Source organism: Bombus terrestris, chromosome 3 (genome assembly GCF_910591885.1).
Source record: "Bombus terrestris chromosome 3, iyBomTerr1.2, whole genome shotgun sequence".
Classification (NCBI taxonomy): Eukaryota; Metazoa; Arthropoda; class Insecta; order Hymenoptera; family Apidae; genus Bombus; species Bombus terrestris.
The window spans coordinates 7,678,005-7,698,700 of NC_063271.1; the positions used below are offsets into that span (position 1 = coordinate 7,678,005).

The 20,696-nt window shown below is 37.5% G+C and overlaps 2 protein-coding genes and 2 long non-coding RNA genes across 4 annotated transcripts in view; 2 read left to right on the forward strand and 2 right to left on the reverse strand.

Moving 5' to 3' along the window:
• Nucleotides 1–20,696, reverse strand: part of LOC100649430 (E3 ubiquitin-protein ligase MIB1) — a 160,537-nt gene that overhangs the window by 85,746 nt on the left and 54,095 nt on the right. The window lies entirely within an intron of this gene.
• On the forward strand, nt 16–1,561 carry LOC125384777. The gene is made up of 2 exons (XR_007223540.1): nt 16–1,155; nt 1,241–1,561. It is a non-coding gene; the product is annotated as an uncharacterized LOC125384777 (long non-coding RNA).
• On the reverse strand, nt 7,330–8,565 carry LOC100649554 (histone-lysine N-methyltransferase SETMAR). Its single transcript, XM_012318437.3, has 2 exons — nt 7,624–8,565; nt 7,330–7,499 (listed from the first exon to the last, which is right to left on the reverse strand). The coding sequence occupies exons 1-2, from the start codon at nt 8,258–8,260 to the stop codon at nt 7,420–7,422; spliced, it is 717 nt and encodes a 238-aa protein (XP_012173827.3). The 5' UTR covers nt 8,261–8,565; the 3' UTR covers nt 7,330–7,419.
• On the forward strand, nt 14,130–17,996 carry LOC110120076. Its single transcript, XR_002308684.2, has 2 exons — nt 14,130–15,206; nt 16,037–17,996. It is a non-coding gene; the product is annotated as an uncharacterized LOC110120076 (long non-coding RNA).

Consider the following 20,696-nt stretch of genomic DNA (forward strand, 5'->3'; position numbering starts at 1 on the left):
GAATATCATCCTCGTATAATATTATAATGTGGGCAACTGGGAAAGTCACGAGCACAGTTTCGAATCCTTTCCGTGCGCTCTTGTGATCCTCGATAATACTTTCGAAAAATACGAAGGCGAATTAGCGGGTGAAATCACGCCGCTTAGAGATCAACTACGGAGTAGCACTTAGAAATTCATAAAAATAGAATACTGGAAATTAAATCGAGAAACAGGCAGAGTCCTTTAGCAATGACTCTCTTGCATGCATTGAAATTACTTTTTCTTAATGTTTGTTACAATATTATTAATTAACATTATTTTTCTAGCCACGTTTGGAGGAAAACCATGGAACAGAATTTTCTTCGATATTTTTCGTTGTCTTACCACACCGAACGTATTAATCAACTTAAGATTTAATCTAAATTAAAACATTTCTCTGGCAGGCTATCTTAGTAGTATCTGCTATTACACAAATCTAGAGAACAGCTTCCGGACATTTACGGATAGCAACGCAGAGCTGATATTTAATACCACGAAATTATTTCACAAATCAACGTTACATCTCCTTCGACGTAACATGCTCACTGTGCCTCAGCAGGATACCGTTCTACGACATATTTCACGAAGGATTCCTTTGATCAATAGTTACCTAGCCATTCCGATCTGCGGCTTACTCTCGCAATTTCGCAGCTCGCGGAAGATTTACGTTCGCCGCAACTGACAATGCGAATCCCCTTTAATAACCGTGTCCGTCTTTATTGCTGCTCGGTTTGCACCATTTGTATCGTTGACTTGAGCCCGCCTACTTTACAATCCGTCGTAGATTCGTATTATTAGATAATGCGACAGCTATACGATGGAGTTTGCCCATTCGTGCAGTTCGCGTTACCGCACGTGCGGCAGTTGACTTCAACAAACATAGCTGTTAGGCGACTAACGAGAGCGAATTGTAGAGATTAATCGTGTTAGGCCACTGTTCCTGTAAACGCGTGTGTTTTAACGGTAATCGTCTTTCGCAAATTGTATATGTTAATCCTGCTGCGGTTCTCAAATGTTTAGATTTCGATATTCGATTTAGAAAATAATATCTAATGTTTTAAGAAGATGTTTAACACGACACTGATACGAAAGATCATGGATACCAATAACAATTTTCTGATATTTTGTTCAAATGTATGTGTCTTTTAACGTTAAAGAGATCTCAGCAATTATATCACTCACGCACATCTCTATTTTGTAATTTTTTAATTCTTTATAGTTGGATAATCTACAGAAACCTCCGTGGCTGCAATTCACGAACGCTTGTTCCAAACTCTACCAACATAATCATGACAATCTGATTTCATTAGTGCTAATGAAATCTCAAAACGTTCTATACGTGCAACTAGTGATTGTATCGATACCGATATGTTTGCATAGCACACGTGACATTATAATACATAATAATACGTAATAATATACAATAGTACATACTTCATAGAAGCTTTCTGTAAATGTACAAATGTCTTCACGAGTCACTGTAGATACCACGAATCTCAGTATCGAGATCAGTATCGCTATCGATAAAGAGTGAAACTTATCATCGAAGTGATTTTATCTTTCCCAGTTCGGATCAAACACCTCAAGTCAATCAAAATTCTATGCAAGAACGTAGTCCTGGCGAGATACTGTTTAGCGAGCCAGCATTCAGAATCGACTTGGACACACGTGTTACCTTTAAAACCTATCAACGTGCGCGGTCACTATAGAAACCCTTTCGCCTCCCATTTCGTTTCCAGCACGATTCGTAGATGTACATGTAAAAGGATAGGGAGACGGGCGAATAAACGGCTAGGGGACGAATTCGTGTTAGGTGTTAACGATGAGTTGTGGCCAGCCAGAGGATGAACCCCTCTTCTCAGCCACTGTGAGAAGATCAATGATGAAGCTGTAACCCCGTGGCTCGTACTTTTGCACGGCTCCTAATGGCTTTGAAATCGAGCCTCGCTCTATTCGTGAAAATTCGTCTGGCTTCGACCAAGGGAAGCGATGCTCTGTTTCCGTAGTTCGATTCTCTTCCCATCTATCTTGCGGTATTCTACCTTGTGTTTCGAGTTCCTCGGATAATTGTTTTTCAGCTATCAACGTTCAGGTGTAAAAGGGATTATCACTGAGAAATATTATCAGAAATATTGTGTATGTCACGAACGAAAATAATTAGGTACAGGTACGTGCTATTGGACAAGTGCCTGTGTCGAACGTTCCATACAGGATTTATTGGGTTGACAACTAAGTGATTGCGGATTTTGCCATTACCACCTAATGATAAAATCCGCAATCACTTAGTTGCCAACCCAATACTTATTGTCTTGGTAAATTTAAATGTAGGATTTGAATAAAAAATCGAAGCTTATGAAAAACTTTAATAACAATTTTTAAAGGAACCTTCCTATCAATATTAATTTCAGTTATTGGCGTTTAGGTATAAAAATGGATACATACAGTCTGTTCATAAGTATTAGGTCATTTACGAAAAAGTTCAATTATCATTTATGAATGAATTTTTCTGCCAATTCAAGGTACTATGGATTTATTATTTAACTATAGATATTAATTGTATTAGATCTTTCTTAGTAGAAATATTAGTTTTTCAATGAAAACGAATAATAATATGCGAGGCGTGGTGAAACGACGAATGACTTACAAACTGGTTTAACGTCGGTATCGTTGACTTTGAAATAACGAGACACAGTATATATATCAGAGTCAAAATTTTTAAGTGGTTTTATGATTTTTAAATAAATGAAACACCTCGTTAAATGCGCGTTAAATGACATTTAATGATACATTATGCTACGATTAAATAGTTTCATTTTCCGAAGATATAGTCACAGTCTCGATGTATTTGCAGCACTTACAGCACTGTTGTATCATCGTTGATTATGTGAGAAAAATGGAGAATGTTTAGAATTCCTGAACGTTTCGCGAGGGATGCATTCGAAGCCGCAGATTCAAAAGTTAAAAGTCACGATCAAATAGACGATTTCGAGAGCGAAACCGGAAATTATAGCGTAACGAAGAGAAGAATGCGTGCCACGAGATCGTGTGGTGCAATCGCGAAAAAAGGAGGGTGAATGTTTTCATTAAGAGCAAGCCGTTTAAAAATACGCGAAATTTTAATCACAGCCAAAGTCGCATTCGAAACGTTACCCCCGAAAAAAAGCCACAATTCCTCGGAGTCGGCCGTCACAAAAATATAAAAGGTACAGCGAATAGACCCGTCCATTGATAACGAACCAACCAAAAATATGTTTCGTAGCGTTTTCCCTATTGGAACAGCCGTCTCGATGGGTTTTTGCCCTTGTCGGCCGAAAATTGCATGGTCAGAATTCATGCCTCGAAAAATACGACGAAGGTTGTGCCTTTGAAATTCCCTGCGAATCGATATGCGAACTTTCGACCAACCAAAGTCTAACTTGCCAGATTCATTCGCATGATTCTTAACCGGTTCCTTGGACCGAATTAATTACGTAATTCTGTAAACGATAAATGTAATGACGTGCAAATATTTTTTGTAGCAGCTGTATATATATATATATTTTAGCAATCTATAGAATCTCCCCATAAGCTGTGCTTCTTATCGAATTTTATATGAACGACGCATCTTGTCCAAAAATTTCTTCCTATATTTTTCAATTATACTTTGCTCAAAAAGTTCATAGAATTAGATCTGAGCAAACCATGGCACAATCCTAGCAGTAAATGCTCGCATTTCTAAAAAAAGAAAAAAGATTAGGATTAAGTGCACACTTCCTAAACTGATAATACTTGGCACTTCTTCAACGTTCATCCGGACAGGGATTCGCCGATTTGATAATACAAGATTACGAACAGGTTCAATGTTGTCAACGGTGTGCGAGGTAAAAGGTCGACCCTAGCGAGCATCATCTTTCGCATCTTCTCTTCCTTCTGGAGACCTTTTCACCGATTTGTAAATGGTTGCTGGCTTCGTATCATTCTCCCCAAGTGCTTCTTCCAGCATATCAACCACTTCAGTTCCTCTTTTCCCGAGTTTCATGAGACATTTCGCATTAATGCGTTCTTCTTAAACATATCACCAGACATTTTCAAGACGCGTGGTGGCTGAAAGAAACATGGACAATATGGGTATACTAAAAGAAAATTTCTGTTTATAGAAAACACTTTAATCTCCATTCTTCGCCCGGCCAGATCGCCGCGTCGTTGCTGAACTAGCAGAAAAAGAATCATCTTCCGAACCTTCAGAGCCGAGGAATAGATATCCCCTTTCAACGAGTACGTATCTAAAGCACGTATTCGAATCAATTAGAAGGATATTTTCAACTTTTAAAAATGTCGAAGAACGAGTATCAATGAAATTCATCTCCAGCATTGGATTAAATTAAGGTAAAAGAAGAAAGAGTAATGCAGCTACAGATGTGGTTAAAGACACCAGTGACGTGTATTTAGCACATGTTTTAAGCGTAACAAAAATGTCGAACGTGATTTTCGACCTTTCCGATAAATCAAGATCCAATCGACAGGAAACGTTTGATATCAAAGGGCTAGGAGCTGTAATTGAGACAGAACTTCGTTTAACAGCTAGAGAAGTACACAGAAAGATTAAACAGCAGCGGTAGCACTGTACATCGAGATTTCAGCCCGAAAAAGCGACCCGGTTTATGGAATGACCGTGATATGGACGTCAATACTCGAATTTCCAATTTTCCAATCATCCTTTGAATCGTCTAAAAAATATACGCCGTAAAATACGAGCGACGTTTTTCGTAGAAATCGCGCGCCACGAAGTTTTCTTTCCCTTGACGGTAGAACGTTTTCTTTCTCCGTCATTGTTTCGTCGCACGTGACAACCATAGGGACGCGGCGAAGATTAAAAACCGTGTCGTAAGAAATTACCAGAACTGCGTATTCCGATGGTATTCTCCGACCGCGAATAATCGGCGAGCTTTCTTCGCACGGAGTTGTAACGCGATTTCACGGGATTTCAGGAAACGCCCTTTTTCACGGACTGGAGCGGCAAGAATAATACAGACAGAGAGAAAAAGAGAGAGAGAGAGAGAGAGAGAGAAAACATAGGGTTCGCCTTAATGAACGTCTCTTGTCTTTATCCCACATATTCGTCGGGACCACGTTGCTCTTCCTTATCAACATTAGCCAGTGAGACGCCAGGGAGAATAACATTGGCCTCTGGCGAGTAATATATCCATACTTCCCGTCATCCCTTAATGCATTATGCATAAGGGTTCGATATATCCAGGGCAATTGTATGTGTGTTCACGTACAGGGTGTTCCAGTAAGTTGCTGCCAAACTTCAGAAGAATGTGATATTTGTCAAAACAAGGAAAAATGTACGAAACGTGGGTTCAAATGTCGTTGGTTTCGGCCGCAGAAATAGCAAAGGACTACGACACACGAAGAAATAATTAAGATAACTAGTAGGTAACAAAAGAAGGATCGAAACGTATCCTAAACCTAAAGTTAAATAATATGTTAGATCGTTAGCGATTAAGTAGTTTCCAGTTAGGGGTTTGCTTCATTAAAAATATATCACGGTGTATTTCTAATGTCTCGAAGAAGGAAATATAACGTTTGCACATAGTGCAATCCTTTATTCTTATTTCTGTTCGTATCAAGTATCTGTCAAGTGGTACAGATAAATCGTAGAGATAAATCCAATTAATTGGCATTTTTAATTTGCACGAAACTTTCGACAGACAGCATAATCGAAATGATTGAGATTGCGAGTGGCACGAAAATTTTAAATTCGTCATCGACGTAAAACAGTAAAGAAAACTTCTAGAACTATCTAAGTTTGTGTATCGACGAGCACGGTGGTAATTTTTCACGGTTTCGTGCCGCATAATGGCGCGACTCCACGAAACAAATCCTATCGAAATTCGAAGCACTCTTCCATCGTCAATGGGATTTTCCAGGCGTGCTGCGTTTTGTTGAGAATACGGAGAAAGAAGGTACTTAAACGGCCTTAAAAAGGACGGGCGAGAATGGTGATAAAAACGTGGAAAGTAAAGGACGAGGTAAAGGAAGAAAAAATTAAAGGGTATAATATATACGAGGTGTAACAAACGAAATAAACAAAAATCGTTTGGATGAATGGGATGCAAATGATATTTTTGAAATTTTTTACTTCAGGACAGGAACAGTTGATTTAATCATTAAAAATAAGGTTGCTCGAGTGATGGGGTAGCAAGTACCAAGTACAATTCTGCACGAGAATTCTTTCTCTCGTTATGTACATAATTAGCATAGCTATAAAGAGTATCACTGTATCTGGATACTTACCACACAAAATTTTTACGAATACCTAACGTGTATCGTACGAGACTTTGAGAAATATCATTAGTACTATTATCGACTATATGTATGTAGATAATTTTGTAACTATTACGAAGTGCAATATTGTTATGAATATTTTCTGCATATTTTTATTTATTTCGTTATTTCTATATTTCCTTCCAACTTATCAATGTAATCATGGTAGTCGTATCATGTTGTATGTAATAGAAAATCATCTGCGTAACACACATAATATTATTATCAAAGATTCAAATATCTAAATATTTTTAAGTCACACTATAGATGTATTATATTCAGCTATTAAAATTTCGATAAAGTCTGAACTATATTATACTATCGATATTAGGCTACCGAGTCTTTTCTTATTTTAATTATCAGCTCTGCTCGGTTCTGCGAGTACAGCTGTATTTGCTGGTACGGAACCACGTAGCAGAACAAACTTATGGCGATTTTAACGCGCTGTAATGATCCCTGTGTAGAACTTGTGCGAACGTGTCCAGCAAATTCGGTGTAACATTTTGCATGAATCGAAACAAATGTTCCCGTATCCATATATTCATACGTGCGCGCGTACTATACGGCGTTACTGCACTAAAATCTAATACACTCACATTGTAATATGTGGACGATATGTTGCCGATATTAACGGTTAACTGGTGTGTAATCGGTAAACGGTTCTCTGTTGCATTCCCGAGATATAATTATGACGAAATTGTGATGCAAGGCGTAAAAGAACAGCATTGCGATTGCTTGTGTTTGCAAAGGGAACTTGAATATTAAATATATTTTAAATATAAATATATATTATAATATTTTAGAATATTAAAAATATTTTATCGCTTGTTTTATCGCATCACACGCATTACACGAATGATACTAAAAGAAGTTTTTCAGATGTATTTATAATATGAAGGTTGCATGTTTGAATTTTCGATCGAGTTAAAAAATTTAAGGATGGGAACTTCGGAAACGTTAGGATAATGTTTTTAATATGAAATAATTTATCGGTACAAGTATAAGTATTTCCTTTTATTTGATTTATTGACAGAAATCTCTTTACTGATATAAATTTACTGATATAGATTTGTAAAAATCACGAAAGTATCATGCATAATAAAGTGTTTTAATTATATGTAAGCATTCAAATAGTACAAAGAGTAAATTCGTGTTAAGCCAACTGGCATCTGAAAAGTTATATAATATAGTAATATAGTAATATAGTAATATAGTAAGTGAAGGTATATAATATGTAGTAATACAAATAAATATCATTAATTATATATTATTATAAAGCCACTTAAAGTAAACCTGTAGAGCTGTATCTGGTTTTAGCGTACTGTTTTACGCAGTCCTTAACAAAAGCATTAATCAGTTTCGTAAAATACTTGGCATCTGTATTTTTACAAAAGTCTTCCATCGCTCTCGCTATATCTCCATTATAGCTTTTATTTTTCTTTTGAAGATGTTTATTAAATCGTGTGAACAAATGATTTTTAGTTGAGTATTCTTCAGCTTTCAGTGACATCAGAACAATCATGTACTTTCTTTCTGTTATATGTTCACATGTGTCCGCCGTGATCTGTAGTTTACTATAGTCTACTATTAAATGTAATTTTTTTGTAACCTTTCGTGAAGGAGAACAACGCAGCTTTAAATCCATGTTGTCAAATGAATGCCGAAACAGTGGCATTGTGGAACTTTTAGGTGGTTTAATAAAATATTCGACAATCCCGGTGTCATTCCACCAAACTCCAAGCTGGTCCATATTGTTCGCTTTAGAATTACAATCTTCATTTAGCCAGTCGAACTTATATGCATCGTTATCATATAAGATCCATTCGTGATCGTAGAATATAAACGACTTCGGATTCGTAGTAAGTATATCCAGCATATCTTTACACGTAATGTAGCGGTTGATACTCTGCATTCGCGTATTTGACGCCATGCTTCCTTTCAAGCACTATATTGTATCCTTCTAAGCCTTGACAAAATCTAAGTATACTAATTGCACGTTGAACTAGTATTGTTTGATCCTTACGCGCGCCTACTATTATACTGAAACATTTGTTGCGAGGAAAATTGTTATATATTCCTGCATTTTTCTTTATCAGCTTCGCTTCAAGGAGAAATAAATGCAACATCCTTTCTGCAAGTGTTACATCCTGTATTTCTGTATCTGTCTCTCTGTCTCTCATTTAACTCCTTTTGTTGCGCCGCGAGGCTTACTATAGGCCGTGTTCATAACCGTTTCCATTGGTACTACAGTGTCGCAGACGGATCGTTTTACATCTTTTTTTTTTTTTTTTTTTTATTTGGTAGACCTTTTACAACCAATTCTCATTGAGAATTATAAGTAAATTATTTTGACGTGGTACTGTAACTTGGATTATAAGAGTATGGGTTATAAGAGTATGATTCTAATTGAATCTAATGCTTAAATCTAAAGGGTATTGTCTTTTATTCTGCGGATCTGATCCGTCGTGTCAAGTAATTGGGTAACTAATGGGTTTTGGTGGTTGTTAACTCTTATATTGTATCTGTTTCTGAATTTGGATATTTCTTTTTTAACTGCGGGTATCTTAAGATCGCGATGTATTGTTTCGTTGGTAACATACCAAAGTGCATCTATTAAGGATCTTAGAGTTTTTGATTGGAATTGTTGGACAATTTCTATGTTGGAATTACTCGCTGTTTCTCATAGTCGGATCCCATAGGTCCAAACAGGTTTTAATATGGCTTTATATTCGTCTTACATGACCGGCGAAATATACGCAGTGTGGCGATGGGCGCATAATTGTCTAGTTCTCTAGTCGCATAGTTCTAGAGTTCTAGAAACATCGATTCGCCTTCGGTCCGTTATTTTATCTACACAAAGAAGGTGGCGTACGTAATCATAGGCACGAACGGTTGTGGGGATCGTCTCCCAGAGAAGACAAAGGAAAAAATCGAAGGGCAGTCGGCATCATTTGAGGATTCAAATCGAGTGCATGGAGAGGTTCAGAGGAATAAAATCCAGGTCGCTTAGTCAAACGAATACGTCGAGAAATATCATAAAGTCGAGTCGAATTACAATAACAAATTAATCATTTGTGACATGTTAATTATAATTTTAAATATTGTTAAATATAGAAGCTTAGTGTTACAATCATTTGAACTAGTTCTGTTATCCTAATCGAAACAGGAGAATTGATTCGCGGTATCCAGTATCAGAATAGAATTTACGTCTCTCGCTGACGCATTTCCTCGCGATAGCGTCTCTTCCTGGACGGTCCATGCAATCGTAAAGTATTTAATGCTTATGCGTAATATTAGATTAAAATAAACATAGTATGCACGAAAATAGTTCTGTAACATTGTAATTAAGCGAACCGCGGATATGCAGAAATGGTCACTGTTAGGCAAGAAAGCAATACTGTTCTGTTAAGTATAATGTAAAAGGTCGCTATACTGTTTTATTGCTCTTGATATTCTCGTTGACACTAACGAGATATATTAAACGTGGCGCAGGCTCTGACATGCGACGATAGGCATGTCCTAACTAATTTCCAATTGTCTTTAAACATGTGGTTGTTGCGATTCGTCAACAATTTTGAGTCTATCTTAATGAAGACTGAGCGGAAATAAATGCATAGGATTCGAATCGCTAATTAACTCGGAGGTTGTGCTGACAATCATATCGGAGAATATGGGCTTCCATTTTACGTATACGCATACGTATATCGTAAATGATGATGTATGTATAATTAAAATTTTGATAAACGTAAAATTAAAATTAGATTTATAGTTCTCGACTTTGGAGCATTACAAAGCTACCAGTGTTTGCCTAAAGTGACGTATTCACTGGTGGAACAAGTGGTTCACGAACCTTTGCAAACCGTTTAATTGGTTAACAAACTGTACAAAAGCATTTCTAAGCAAATTGCGAAAACGTCTCGTTACAGTATTAATGGAATTTTTTAATGCTTAATAACATGTATCAACAGAAGATTTTTGTAAACATCAGGATATTGTTTTTTCGAGAACAATCCGTTAACTGTTGCACTTGTATTTTGTACTTGCATTTTGTACCAACGTTCCGTAGACACTGCAGTGTATTTCTTGAGAGCAGACCTGAAGCTGACGGTTTCCGTTGTTTCCATTTATACCTCGCGATGTTCTGGTTGGTTGATCAAACCGATAACTCAACTCACAAGTTCCAACCGCATTTCCGTTTCAGACCTGTCCTGAAGAAGTAGATCGCAGTGTTCACGAAATGTCGGCGCAAAGTGCAAGGGCACAGCGCAACTACAAAATGCAAGTGCAAAGTGCATGTGCAACAAGATTGAAATCTATAATTTTTAGAAGTGTTCGAATATTCCTGTGAGCGATATGCGTGATTCGGGACGCGATAATGTCGAATGTGCAGCCAGCTTTAATACTCGATGACTTGAAGTTAACGATAAGGGAAGAAATCTGATTACAAGTTAAATATTACAATGGTAAGCGTATGAAGAGACCGCTGAAACATGATGAAGCCAAGGTTACTATGGTCGAGTCTGTAAATCAAGCGAAATGCTTTGGAATTGAATTGTGGTACTCGAGGGACCAACGCACCACCTTACCACTAACTATGCCTGTAGGGAAACGAGGCACTGGTTATACATATATACACATCGTGGAAGAACCAAGCAGAGATGAAAGGCCACTTGGGAACGAGCTATCGTCTTGTAGATGTTCGATCTGAGTCCAAATATCTTCGACAGTTTCGCCAGCTCGATTAAACGTTCTAACAACTTATTTAATAGCACTGCACATGGAGACCTTTGGCTCGTAATCGTCGATTCAATGGGACGATTAAATTATATTATCGTGAGTTTCGTTTGCAAGTAGCGATTCTTTGCATTGCCCAAGTACTCGAGAGAATAATCCTTAAGCTACTCTCACGTCAGGGTGAGGCTGGATCAGAGCGAGCCAAAGATCGTCTATTTTTCGACGAGATCCAAAGTACCTTTTTAATTATTTCGTTTGCACGTATATCGTACGATTTTGTCAAAAGCGTAACTGCGGTTTAGCCTGCCTCGCTTGTTTGCCTCGCGTACAATACGTAACGTGATGGCACAAGGAAACAAGGCAACCATCGAGTGAGGCAGTCTCGCGAGTCTGCCTCGCATTGTCTTTACATGTATAGGTTTAAGATTACCCTTTGCGGTATTACGTCGAGTGTGACAACACATTTCGAATATAGTACGAAATCTTAATCGTATTTACAATTACGACGATTATGAAAGATAAACGTTGTAGCTCGATTTATCGGTAATTTTGTAATTTTAAAGCATATCTTGCCAGAAATGAGCAAATATTTGAATCAGCTTAAAAATCTTCATATACTTTCAAATAAACACTGATTTTTATTTTTAAACATTTTAAAAGTAATATATATTAAATGTACTATAAAAATATGGACATTATCGTTTCTTAGTTTGATTAAGAAAATGTATTTACATCAGTAAGAGATACATCGTAGAAACAAAGTTTTTAACAGAACGAACAACCTTCTATTTATTCCGAGATTTAAGCTTCTATTTATGCGTTTCGTGTACAGCGTACGTACGTATTTTTGGCTCGCCATACACCTTTATATTTTATTTTGCCGATAAGTTAGTTGCTTTGATACGACCGCGTACTGAATTACCTGCTTTTAAATTATTCAGCAGTTCATGGCGCACCGTAGCCTATGGCATCCTACATTGCGACCATATTTTTTTTCTTTCGTGCGGTCGCAACGTGCTTTCGGGTTTTCATTAATTTTTAAAAGGAAGCGACCTTTCGCTATCAAATTAGAAATTGCTTCATTATTGTTCATAGATTTTAACGATACGTACGTAGTCAACGATTAATTCAATTCACGCGATATCATTTCAGTCGATTCGAATACCTTGATATTTTTAAAACTATTTTTCTAACGTTTGTTCTCGGAATTTTGCCGCAGAGCTACGAAAATGTTCATGTAAAAACGTTGTTGCCTCGCTTTCATGAAGCTTTTCATCTTACTTTACAAGATTCCATACGTGTATCCTACGATCTATAATTACGAAAAACAACGTTAGTTTTAAAACATTTATTCCACATTTATTCGATTGATATAATAACGATAATTTTCTATCGTACAATGATTGTTATTATTCAACATTGATACACAGTGGGACCTCGGTATTTTTGATAGCTTTTATCGAAACGTTCAATCATCTCAAAATCTCAACAATATCAGTTGATAAAGGAAAGTAGATATTCTAAATATATTTATTTACACTGACTCATTAATATAATCATGATAGTACAGCGCTAACAAAATTTCAAAATATCTCATATAAGACACATAATAATTTTGTAAAAGGTATATACAAGTGTTCAAAGATTTTCGTGAGCCTGTACACGTCGCGTTACGCTACCACTTATTTATCAAACTTAATTATTTGTCTGCATTAACATCAAATAAATTAATGATAAATAATAAATAAGCTGTTAGCTTTATTAACAATTTTGACGATCCACGAGAAGAAAAAGAAGCTATTACTCTGGCAATTCACGTTCCCGTTACGAGGAACTGTATCGATGACAAATCATTCGAACGACTTCTTTTCCCGTATCACGCGAATCGGACTTGCCGCTGTTTTTTCGTTCGTGAAATGAGTAATGAGCGTTTCGTGAGACGAAACGATTGGGAATCGATTTGTCGCCAGGAACAAGGGGAAATTCTTTTCTTTTATCTGTCCCTCGCGAAATACGCCGAATCGTGACGAAACTCCTCGTCAAATCGAAATCGTGCCGATCGGAACACGCGCAAGTTTATCGCTCGGAACGATCGGTGAAACAAAATGTTTTTTTTTTTGCGAATAGAAATCGATCATCTCGCTTGGATCAGAATTATCTTGACGATCGTTTAGTCGACTAGTTTATATGGAATGTTTATTTTCAATGAACGAAAAACGATATTTTCTATCGTATAGGAATAAATTCCACTCTTTGTATCGATTATTCCAACTTCGTGATAGATCGTAAACAGCGGAGAAACTGACAGAGGGAATCGAACGAAACGTGTTTTCACAAGCTCGTCGGGAAGCTGGGAAATATTCAGCTACTTCGGTACTGCAATTTCATAAATTGTCCAGTCTGGAAACGTCGTGGCACGACGCGTGATTTCTCCTTCCGCAATTCGAAATTTATGCCCGTGCATGTCGAAAACCGGACCGATGACAAATCATCTGGCTGCGAGGTGCGCGCCGTTTTACTTGCTGCATTTTGTTTGCGTAATGGTATCGGTAACTGCGCATATATTAATCGACTTGGATGACGATTATTTAAAAATAAATAGCGGAAAATAAGGCAAGATTTCAACAGTAGAACTATCAATACCGTAAAAATGACGGATATCAGATTTGATGTTTTTGCGATAACTAAAAACTTGTAGATATTTTTTGATATTAGTTGATTAAGCTCATAAATCAGAAAACAAAGAAGAATGTATGGAATACTTCAATTTGTTAGAAATTTCCTTGGAATTTATTCAAGTTATTTATGAAAATTTATTCAATTTATAATTTTGATACAATGTGATTAATATTTCAAATTTATTCAAAGTTATTTATGAAATGTTCTTGTAACAAGCGAATTTATTGAAACGGATAATTTGATTTTCGGAAAGTTCAATATTAACCATATATCTGGACCATGAAACTGAGAAATTGATAAAAAGCGGAGCTCGTCAATCTGTATCGTCGTCAATACGATCATAATGACGGTATCTCGTTATAATGATAATGAAATTTCAGAATGTTTTATATAAACCACACAATGCACATTTAGAAATCGTCTGTGACAATTGTTGATGTACTTACACCACTGTCCATAAATCACCGGACTGTTACTCATTTTCAGTACAATGGTTATTATAACAATACAACATGAATCCAATTTTCCTGCTTTATTCTATTGTTTAATTTCGTGATATGTAGCCGCTTTACGATAATACTCGAATGAGAAATTAAACACGTACATGTATAATCGGAATAAACATTTAAAAATTCACTGCATCCATAAGCATCTGTTTGAAAATTCCTGAGACAAATTATAAAAAATGACATATAATAAATAGAAGAGCAAGGCAAATGCACAAAGTAGATAAACACGGTTATGACAATTATTGGAGAAAGTTGAAACATAATCACGGCGGAAATATCACAAAGAAATAATTGACAGGATGCCATAATTAGTTCAAGCGACGATATCGACACGCTGTTGATTGAAAAAAAAAAAGAAGAAAATATAGGATATTTTTTTAATATTTTTTACGCACAATTTACATATTCTTTAAATTATAACCGACTATTAAACGCTATTTTATTTCATAATGCGCGACCTTTCGCAATAAGAAAATCGCCTGTATTCATATTTTATTAAATGTCTGGTGATTTATGGATATGGACAAGGTGTATGTATATGAGCGAGCCAGTGTACGTCCGATGAGAGGACACGAAGATTGGGAATTTGTGTGCAGCCGATTCGCGCCCAGTTCTCCTGCGATAAACTGCGTCGTGTTTCATAAACTTCCAGCGACACGCTTCCTTTGTCGGCGCCAACGGTAAACACATGAATGCTTCTTTCGCTCAGCGCCAACTTCGACTGTAAGTCACCATAGCCTGTCCTCGCGAATAGTGTTTACAAGCGCGTATCTAGCGAATAGTTTGCTGCGAACGGGCATAAATTGAGCAGAGAATGAAATTTCCCGCGGCGGATTCGACCTCGATTTATCGTCGGTGATAGTGACTTGGGAAGGAATGGAAAAGACAATATCTCGTGTCGATAAACATGGCTAAGGAATTCGTTAATAACGCGAAGATAAGAAGAATTACTACGTAAGTAACGCAACTATATACATATTCAAATAGAATCATAGAAAAGCAAATAATTTATTTGACGAGTAGATGCGTTGTTTAATTAATTCCTTCTTATTATACAAATTATAATTCGGTTATAACAACGATCATTGATTTTTCTCTGCTCTTTTCTGTTTACAAAATTTGTCTTAATATTCACGTTATAAGATATTTCTTTAAGATTTTTCACGCACAATTTACATATTCTTTGAAGTATAAACGATTAATAAACGCTATTTTATTTCATAATGTGCGGCCGCTCGTAGAAAATCAAGAGCTGAAGATTTTTGAAAATTTTAACGTCGTCTCTATGTCTCGAATTGAAATATCAAATCGATCGTATATATCAATCGACTGTGTCTCTTCGTTCTCTTTAAAAAATAGTATTATAGTGCACTTGGGTCGAAGAACGAGATTAGTTTAAAAGATATTCTAATTTTAATGTCGTCCAATTCATTTATCGTACGAAGAATATGAAACACGCAAAGCAGTGCGTTACGATGCCATATATACTTGAAAATAATTTTATTGTAAATTATAAAGCTTCCAGCTTTATTTTGCTTTTTTTATGATACAAATAACGGATGGTAATTAATTATAGGAATTATTTGGCCGAGCCAGTCAAACAAACGTTTGCGTTTAATTGACATAAAGTAGCAATTAGGGAGCTCAAAATCGGCTTTGTCAGTCGCATGCCCAGGGATATACATAAGATTCGCTCGTTCAATATTTTTCTTTCATGTCGGATTTCCTTCGGCGATGAAATATCAATGACGGTCGGGCTTCCGTAATTCTTGTGCTAATTACAGGGCAAAGGACGAAGTAACGAAGGCATCCTTGAAATGACATGCTTTCCAGCGTGCTATCAATGCACGTTCGAAGAGGACGATAAGAAACCAAACAGAAGGAGGAGGAGCATAAGGGAAAGAGAAAGAAAGAGGCAGCTGCACCCCGCAATGCGGCACAGTTCCTGATCCGATGGCAAGCTCAGTCAGCGTCCTCGAGAACAACCCAAGAATCCACCGATTTTCCAGCAATCTTTGCGTAAAATAGAAAATTCCAAAGTTTACGATACGGTCGAAAATGTTCGTTATTTTTTAGAGCTTAAATATTTGGAAGTTTTACGAAAGTGCATTTACTGCAGAAAGTTCTTACCTAATGTACCTACTACGTGTGCGTTATACGAAACTTTTTGAAATTTCGCTAGTGGTATAATTAAATATAGCTATCGTGAATATACTGGTAAAATCTGTTTCTACTTGGTTAAGCTTATTTAAGCTTGTAATAATTGTATCCAATCACTGACTTCGTTATATACGTTGACTTATTCTTTCTTCTCGACTTATTCTGTCGATATTTGGCAACAAGCAATTATTCGGCGCAAACGGTAGTTGGTTCGATGAATGTTTAAGAGAAACGTGCCATTTGCGAACGCATTAGCGAATATTTATGGAGACGTTAAAAGGATGTACCTTAATGACTGAAAGCATTAGCTTTACATACCGAAGATGCGATTGCGAGCAAAGAAACAGTCAACTAAATTCTTTCGTTATCAATCTCCCGTATCTTAAAATAAAAGCACGAAACCAATTAGAATAGATTTACTTTGACATTTACGATTGAACTTTCGTAGAGTAAATCGTGTTGTATAATGCCTATTTAAAATCTTACTTTGTTTATTCATCTCTATAATCTTACGTAATTTTACTAGCAACAAATAGTCGATCGATTATAATCAACGGTTACTACTTTCGACCGAAAGTAATAAATCATAATCATAATTTCATTTTCTAAGAAACGAAGCTTTCAAAGCAATGCCGTTGTTGCTGATCTTCGCCTTACTTTCAACCATAGAATCTCTCTGACTTCGTTTATACCGCGAATTTAAGCTCGCTATGTATAGCTGCATCAACGATCGAAATTCAAACAAAGGAACAGCCTTCGCGCTCGTTCGTGCACTTGGCTCCGGATGCGGTCACAGGACAGCCATAAAAGCTACAAAGAGACCGGTGGTCAGAGAACAGCATATTTCGGATTCTATCGTGTTCGATCCGAACAAATATCGGCTGGTGATGGTTCGGCCGAAAAGTGGAACTTCGACGTGACTCGTTCCGATCATAGACAAAAGAGGAGAGATACAAAAGGACCGGTGACAGAGATCGTCACGATGGACAGACACGCGACGAAGAGAAGGCCAAGGGTCAGGCGCGGGATAGCCAGCGAAAGAGGATGGGGTCGAGCGGATGATTCGCCACCGAGGCCAGGAATCCCGTAATTTCTGCAACAAAGCGAGCCGTCCATCTCGCCACTATGCACTGTACATGGCACACTGCCGCACTACCCTCCGTACAACAGGGTTATTAGATCGTCGTGATGAACGAGCTATCACGCTATCACGTTGGCTCACTCTTCACGGCGCATCGCGAGGATACGCGTAATACGCAAGCACTTGTATAGCACCGCTCCTTTTCCGCGATGCTTCCCTTTATCCGCACTGACTATGTTTTTGGGTTTTGAAATTGGCCGAGTTAACCCTTTCGCTGATATCGTACTTTTAGAAACGATTAATTTGCGATTTGCATACGAATAATTAATGAAACGTCGAGTTACTTGTTTTTCATGAAACTGATGTCAAATTTTAGTACATTATGTCCTTGTTACAAAACCAGTAAAGAGAAGTATGTTTCTACGACGTTAAATAGTACGAATGGTTTGATATTTTGATTTATCTTATGCAGCTTTTTCTAATACACGTCGTAAAATAACTTATTTCCATAACTTATTTTTAAAAAAGTTCCCAAAGATAACATTCCTTTCCGTGAAAATTGTGCAGATATTTTCTTAAACGAAACACATAAGACGTATCAGAATTTTGTTTCTATTAGGTCGTCCGAAAAGTTTCTTTCGTTTTATAAGGAAATAATGAATGCATGGATTTTTTGTTTTATATTATTTTATCGAATTACGTACGATCCATTTTGTTCTATCAAAATAAAAATCACAACGTTCGACAGATTAGGTTTCATGTTTACATAAAAATGCGTTGTTGTAAAAGATGTGTCTGTAAAAGAAAGACACTTTCCGGACAACCTAATAAAACGAAGGATAACTGTTTACTGCAATCCGTGCTCGACAGAATTCCATTCTACAACGAATTAATCGGATCAAAATCTGGCAAAGTTTCGTTCCTATCAAAAAATAAATTGATAGCTGGAAGAACACGGCGCCAAGATACGTACGACCGCAGGGATCTCGATCTTTCGGCAGCTCGCTTCTATGTATAATTCGGATGAACGTTTAAAAGAATACCAGCCGCAATGACACCGGTGCAATTAGATGAGAAAGTGGGGGGGGGGGGAGGGGAGGGTGTCGTATTCATTACGAACGCCGGTAATTTTGTCCGCGAATTCGGAGACAAAGCGCACGTACCCTGGAACGGCCGCTCGTCTCTTTCACGCATCCTGTCCTCAGCCATGGCAGCTCGTTCATCATGCTGATCTAATAACTGACCGCGGCAACGAGCATCGCGGCGAATAAAATTAGCAGCCAGTGTATTTATTGCGAGCGCAATTATTTCGCCGCGAGTGACCACCGCCTGGAAACGCGAATTCGTATTCCGCGCTCGTGGCCGCTGGCGCGCGAGTAAACGGATTAAGTAATTACGCGAAACGATGCCACGCTGCTACGAAAACGTTGCCACCTGCGTACGTGCGCCTTGTAACACGCTAGGGACTTTCCCGTCAGCGCCTGTTTTCCCTTGTATCCCTCGATAACGTGATTAGGCTGCTGGAAAATTTTCGAGAACGATTGGACGTTAGGGACGAGTAGTTCCGAACAATTTATTCCCCTTCGAGATCATGGGAATTTTGATAGATATCGATGATCGAATATAAGAAAATTGCAGTGGTTCGTGAAAATATTATGGAAATTTTCTGTAAATACGTCATGCGTATTGTAGGGAAGATTTTGTATAATACGGTCGTCATGATCATATTGATAAGATTTTTAAACAAGTATAAAAATATACTGAGAAGTTACGAAATAGTCGTAACAAACACATATTTTACAAAAATTACGATTAGAGATTATTAGTTATGAAATTGCTATATGTAAATGCGTGTTTAGTAAAAAATTACTATACAGCATGAATAGTGATTTTAAATATGTAAATTAATGATAGAGATCGGTCCGCTTTGGTAATCTTTGCGAAGTGTATGCTTACGACAAACGTCTTGCAATTTCTATTTTCGTACATTTTCCAACTATTTTCAGATTTTACAAATATCATCACGATCATCGTATGACGTTACAATATTAATGCAAAGAGTTCCCTATAATGTGTGTGTATATAATGTGTTCATCGAAATTTCTGTGGCAAGTGTCCTGACATTTTCGCGAGTTGCTGTATGTGAAACAAGAATCTTTCGATCATCATAGCGTCTAAGTATCGATGCAAATCATTGCACGTTTTAACCCATTTGCATCCAAGCGCGCATTAATCCGTGCGCTGCAACTGTCTTCTATCACCAAGCGCGGATTAGTACACGCGCTGCGACTGCCTTTTTTATTTCCATTTTAATCTAAATAATTTTTTTTTAAATAAATAATTTTTACTTTTTCCCTCTATTATAAAGAATGTAAGGCGCGATGTTTGCGAAGTAACATTGTCTACCAATCGTTTTGAACAGTAAATTTTCGATAAACCCCATGAAGAATTTCTCTTAAGTAGGGCCATCATGCAAATGGGTTAATAGACGGTTAAACGAGCCTCTCAGAAGTCAAACTGATTCATTTCAGTTTTCACGAAATTCTCACTTCACGTAGCAATTACATATAGCGTAATCGTGGTCCTTAAAAAATCAAGCGACTTATTCTCAGGAATTTCTTTACCGTGAAAAAGTAGCACGTCTATGTATATAAATAACCACACATTGCAAGATCAATTTTAGAAAACAATGTTTGCAATCGGCATTTCTCTGCGCATTTTAATCGACGGAGAAGCTACGACAAATTTACGTAAGTTGACCGGCGTGGCTTCTGAGGACGCGTACGATCTTACCCGTCTTCGACTTGATCGTTTAATTTAATCGCGTGTAGCCGGAAATCGAGAGCAGCGGATGTTGGCGGAAAAATCGACGGCCGCGCGTTCGTAGTTTCCGCTTCCTGGTCGTTACGGTCTCGCCGCGATGCGCGTCCTGTGAAAGAGTCATGGACATCCGGTACGTGAATGACGTTCAATTTCATGGGACAATGGTTACGCGGTGGCTGCCACGATGAAGAGAGAGGGACAACGGCTCAGAATCCGGGGGATGAACGAACAGTCGGTGCTCGGGGAAATTCCACAGAAATACAGAGAGACTTGCTGTCTACGGTCGAGGAGGAAGAACGAGAATGCACGGTGTGCATTCACCGAGCGAAACAAGGAAGAAGAACGAACGAATAAGAAACAGTGAGAGTCGGCAGAGACAA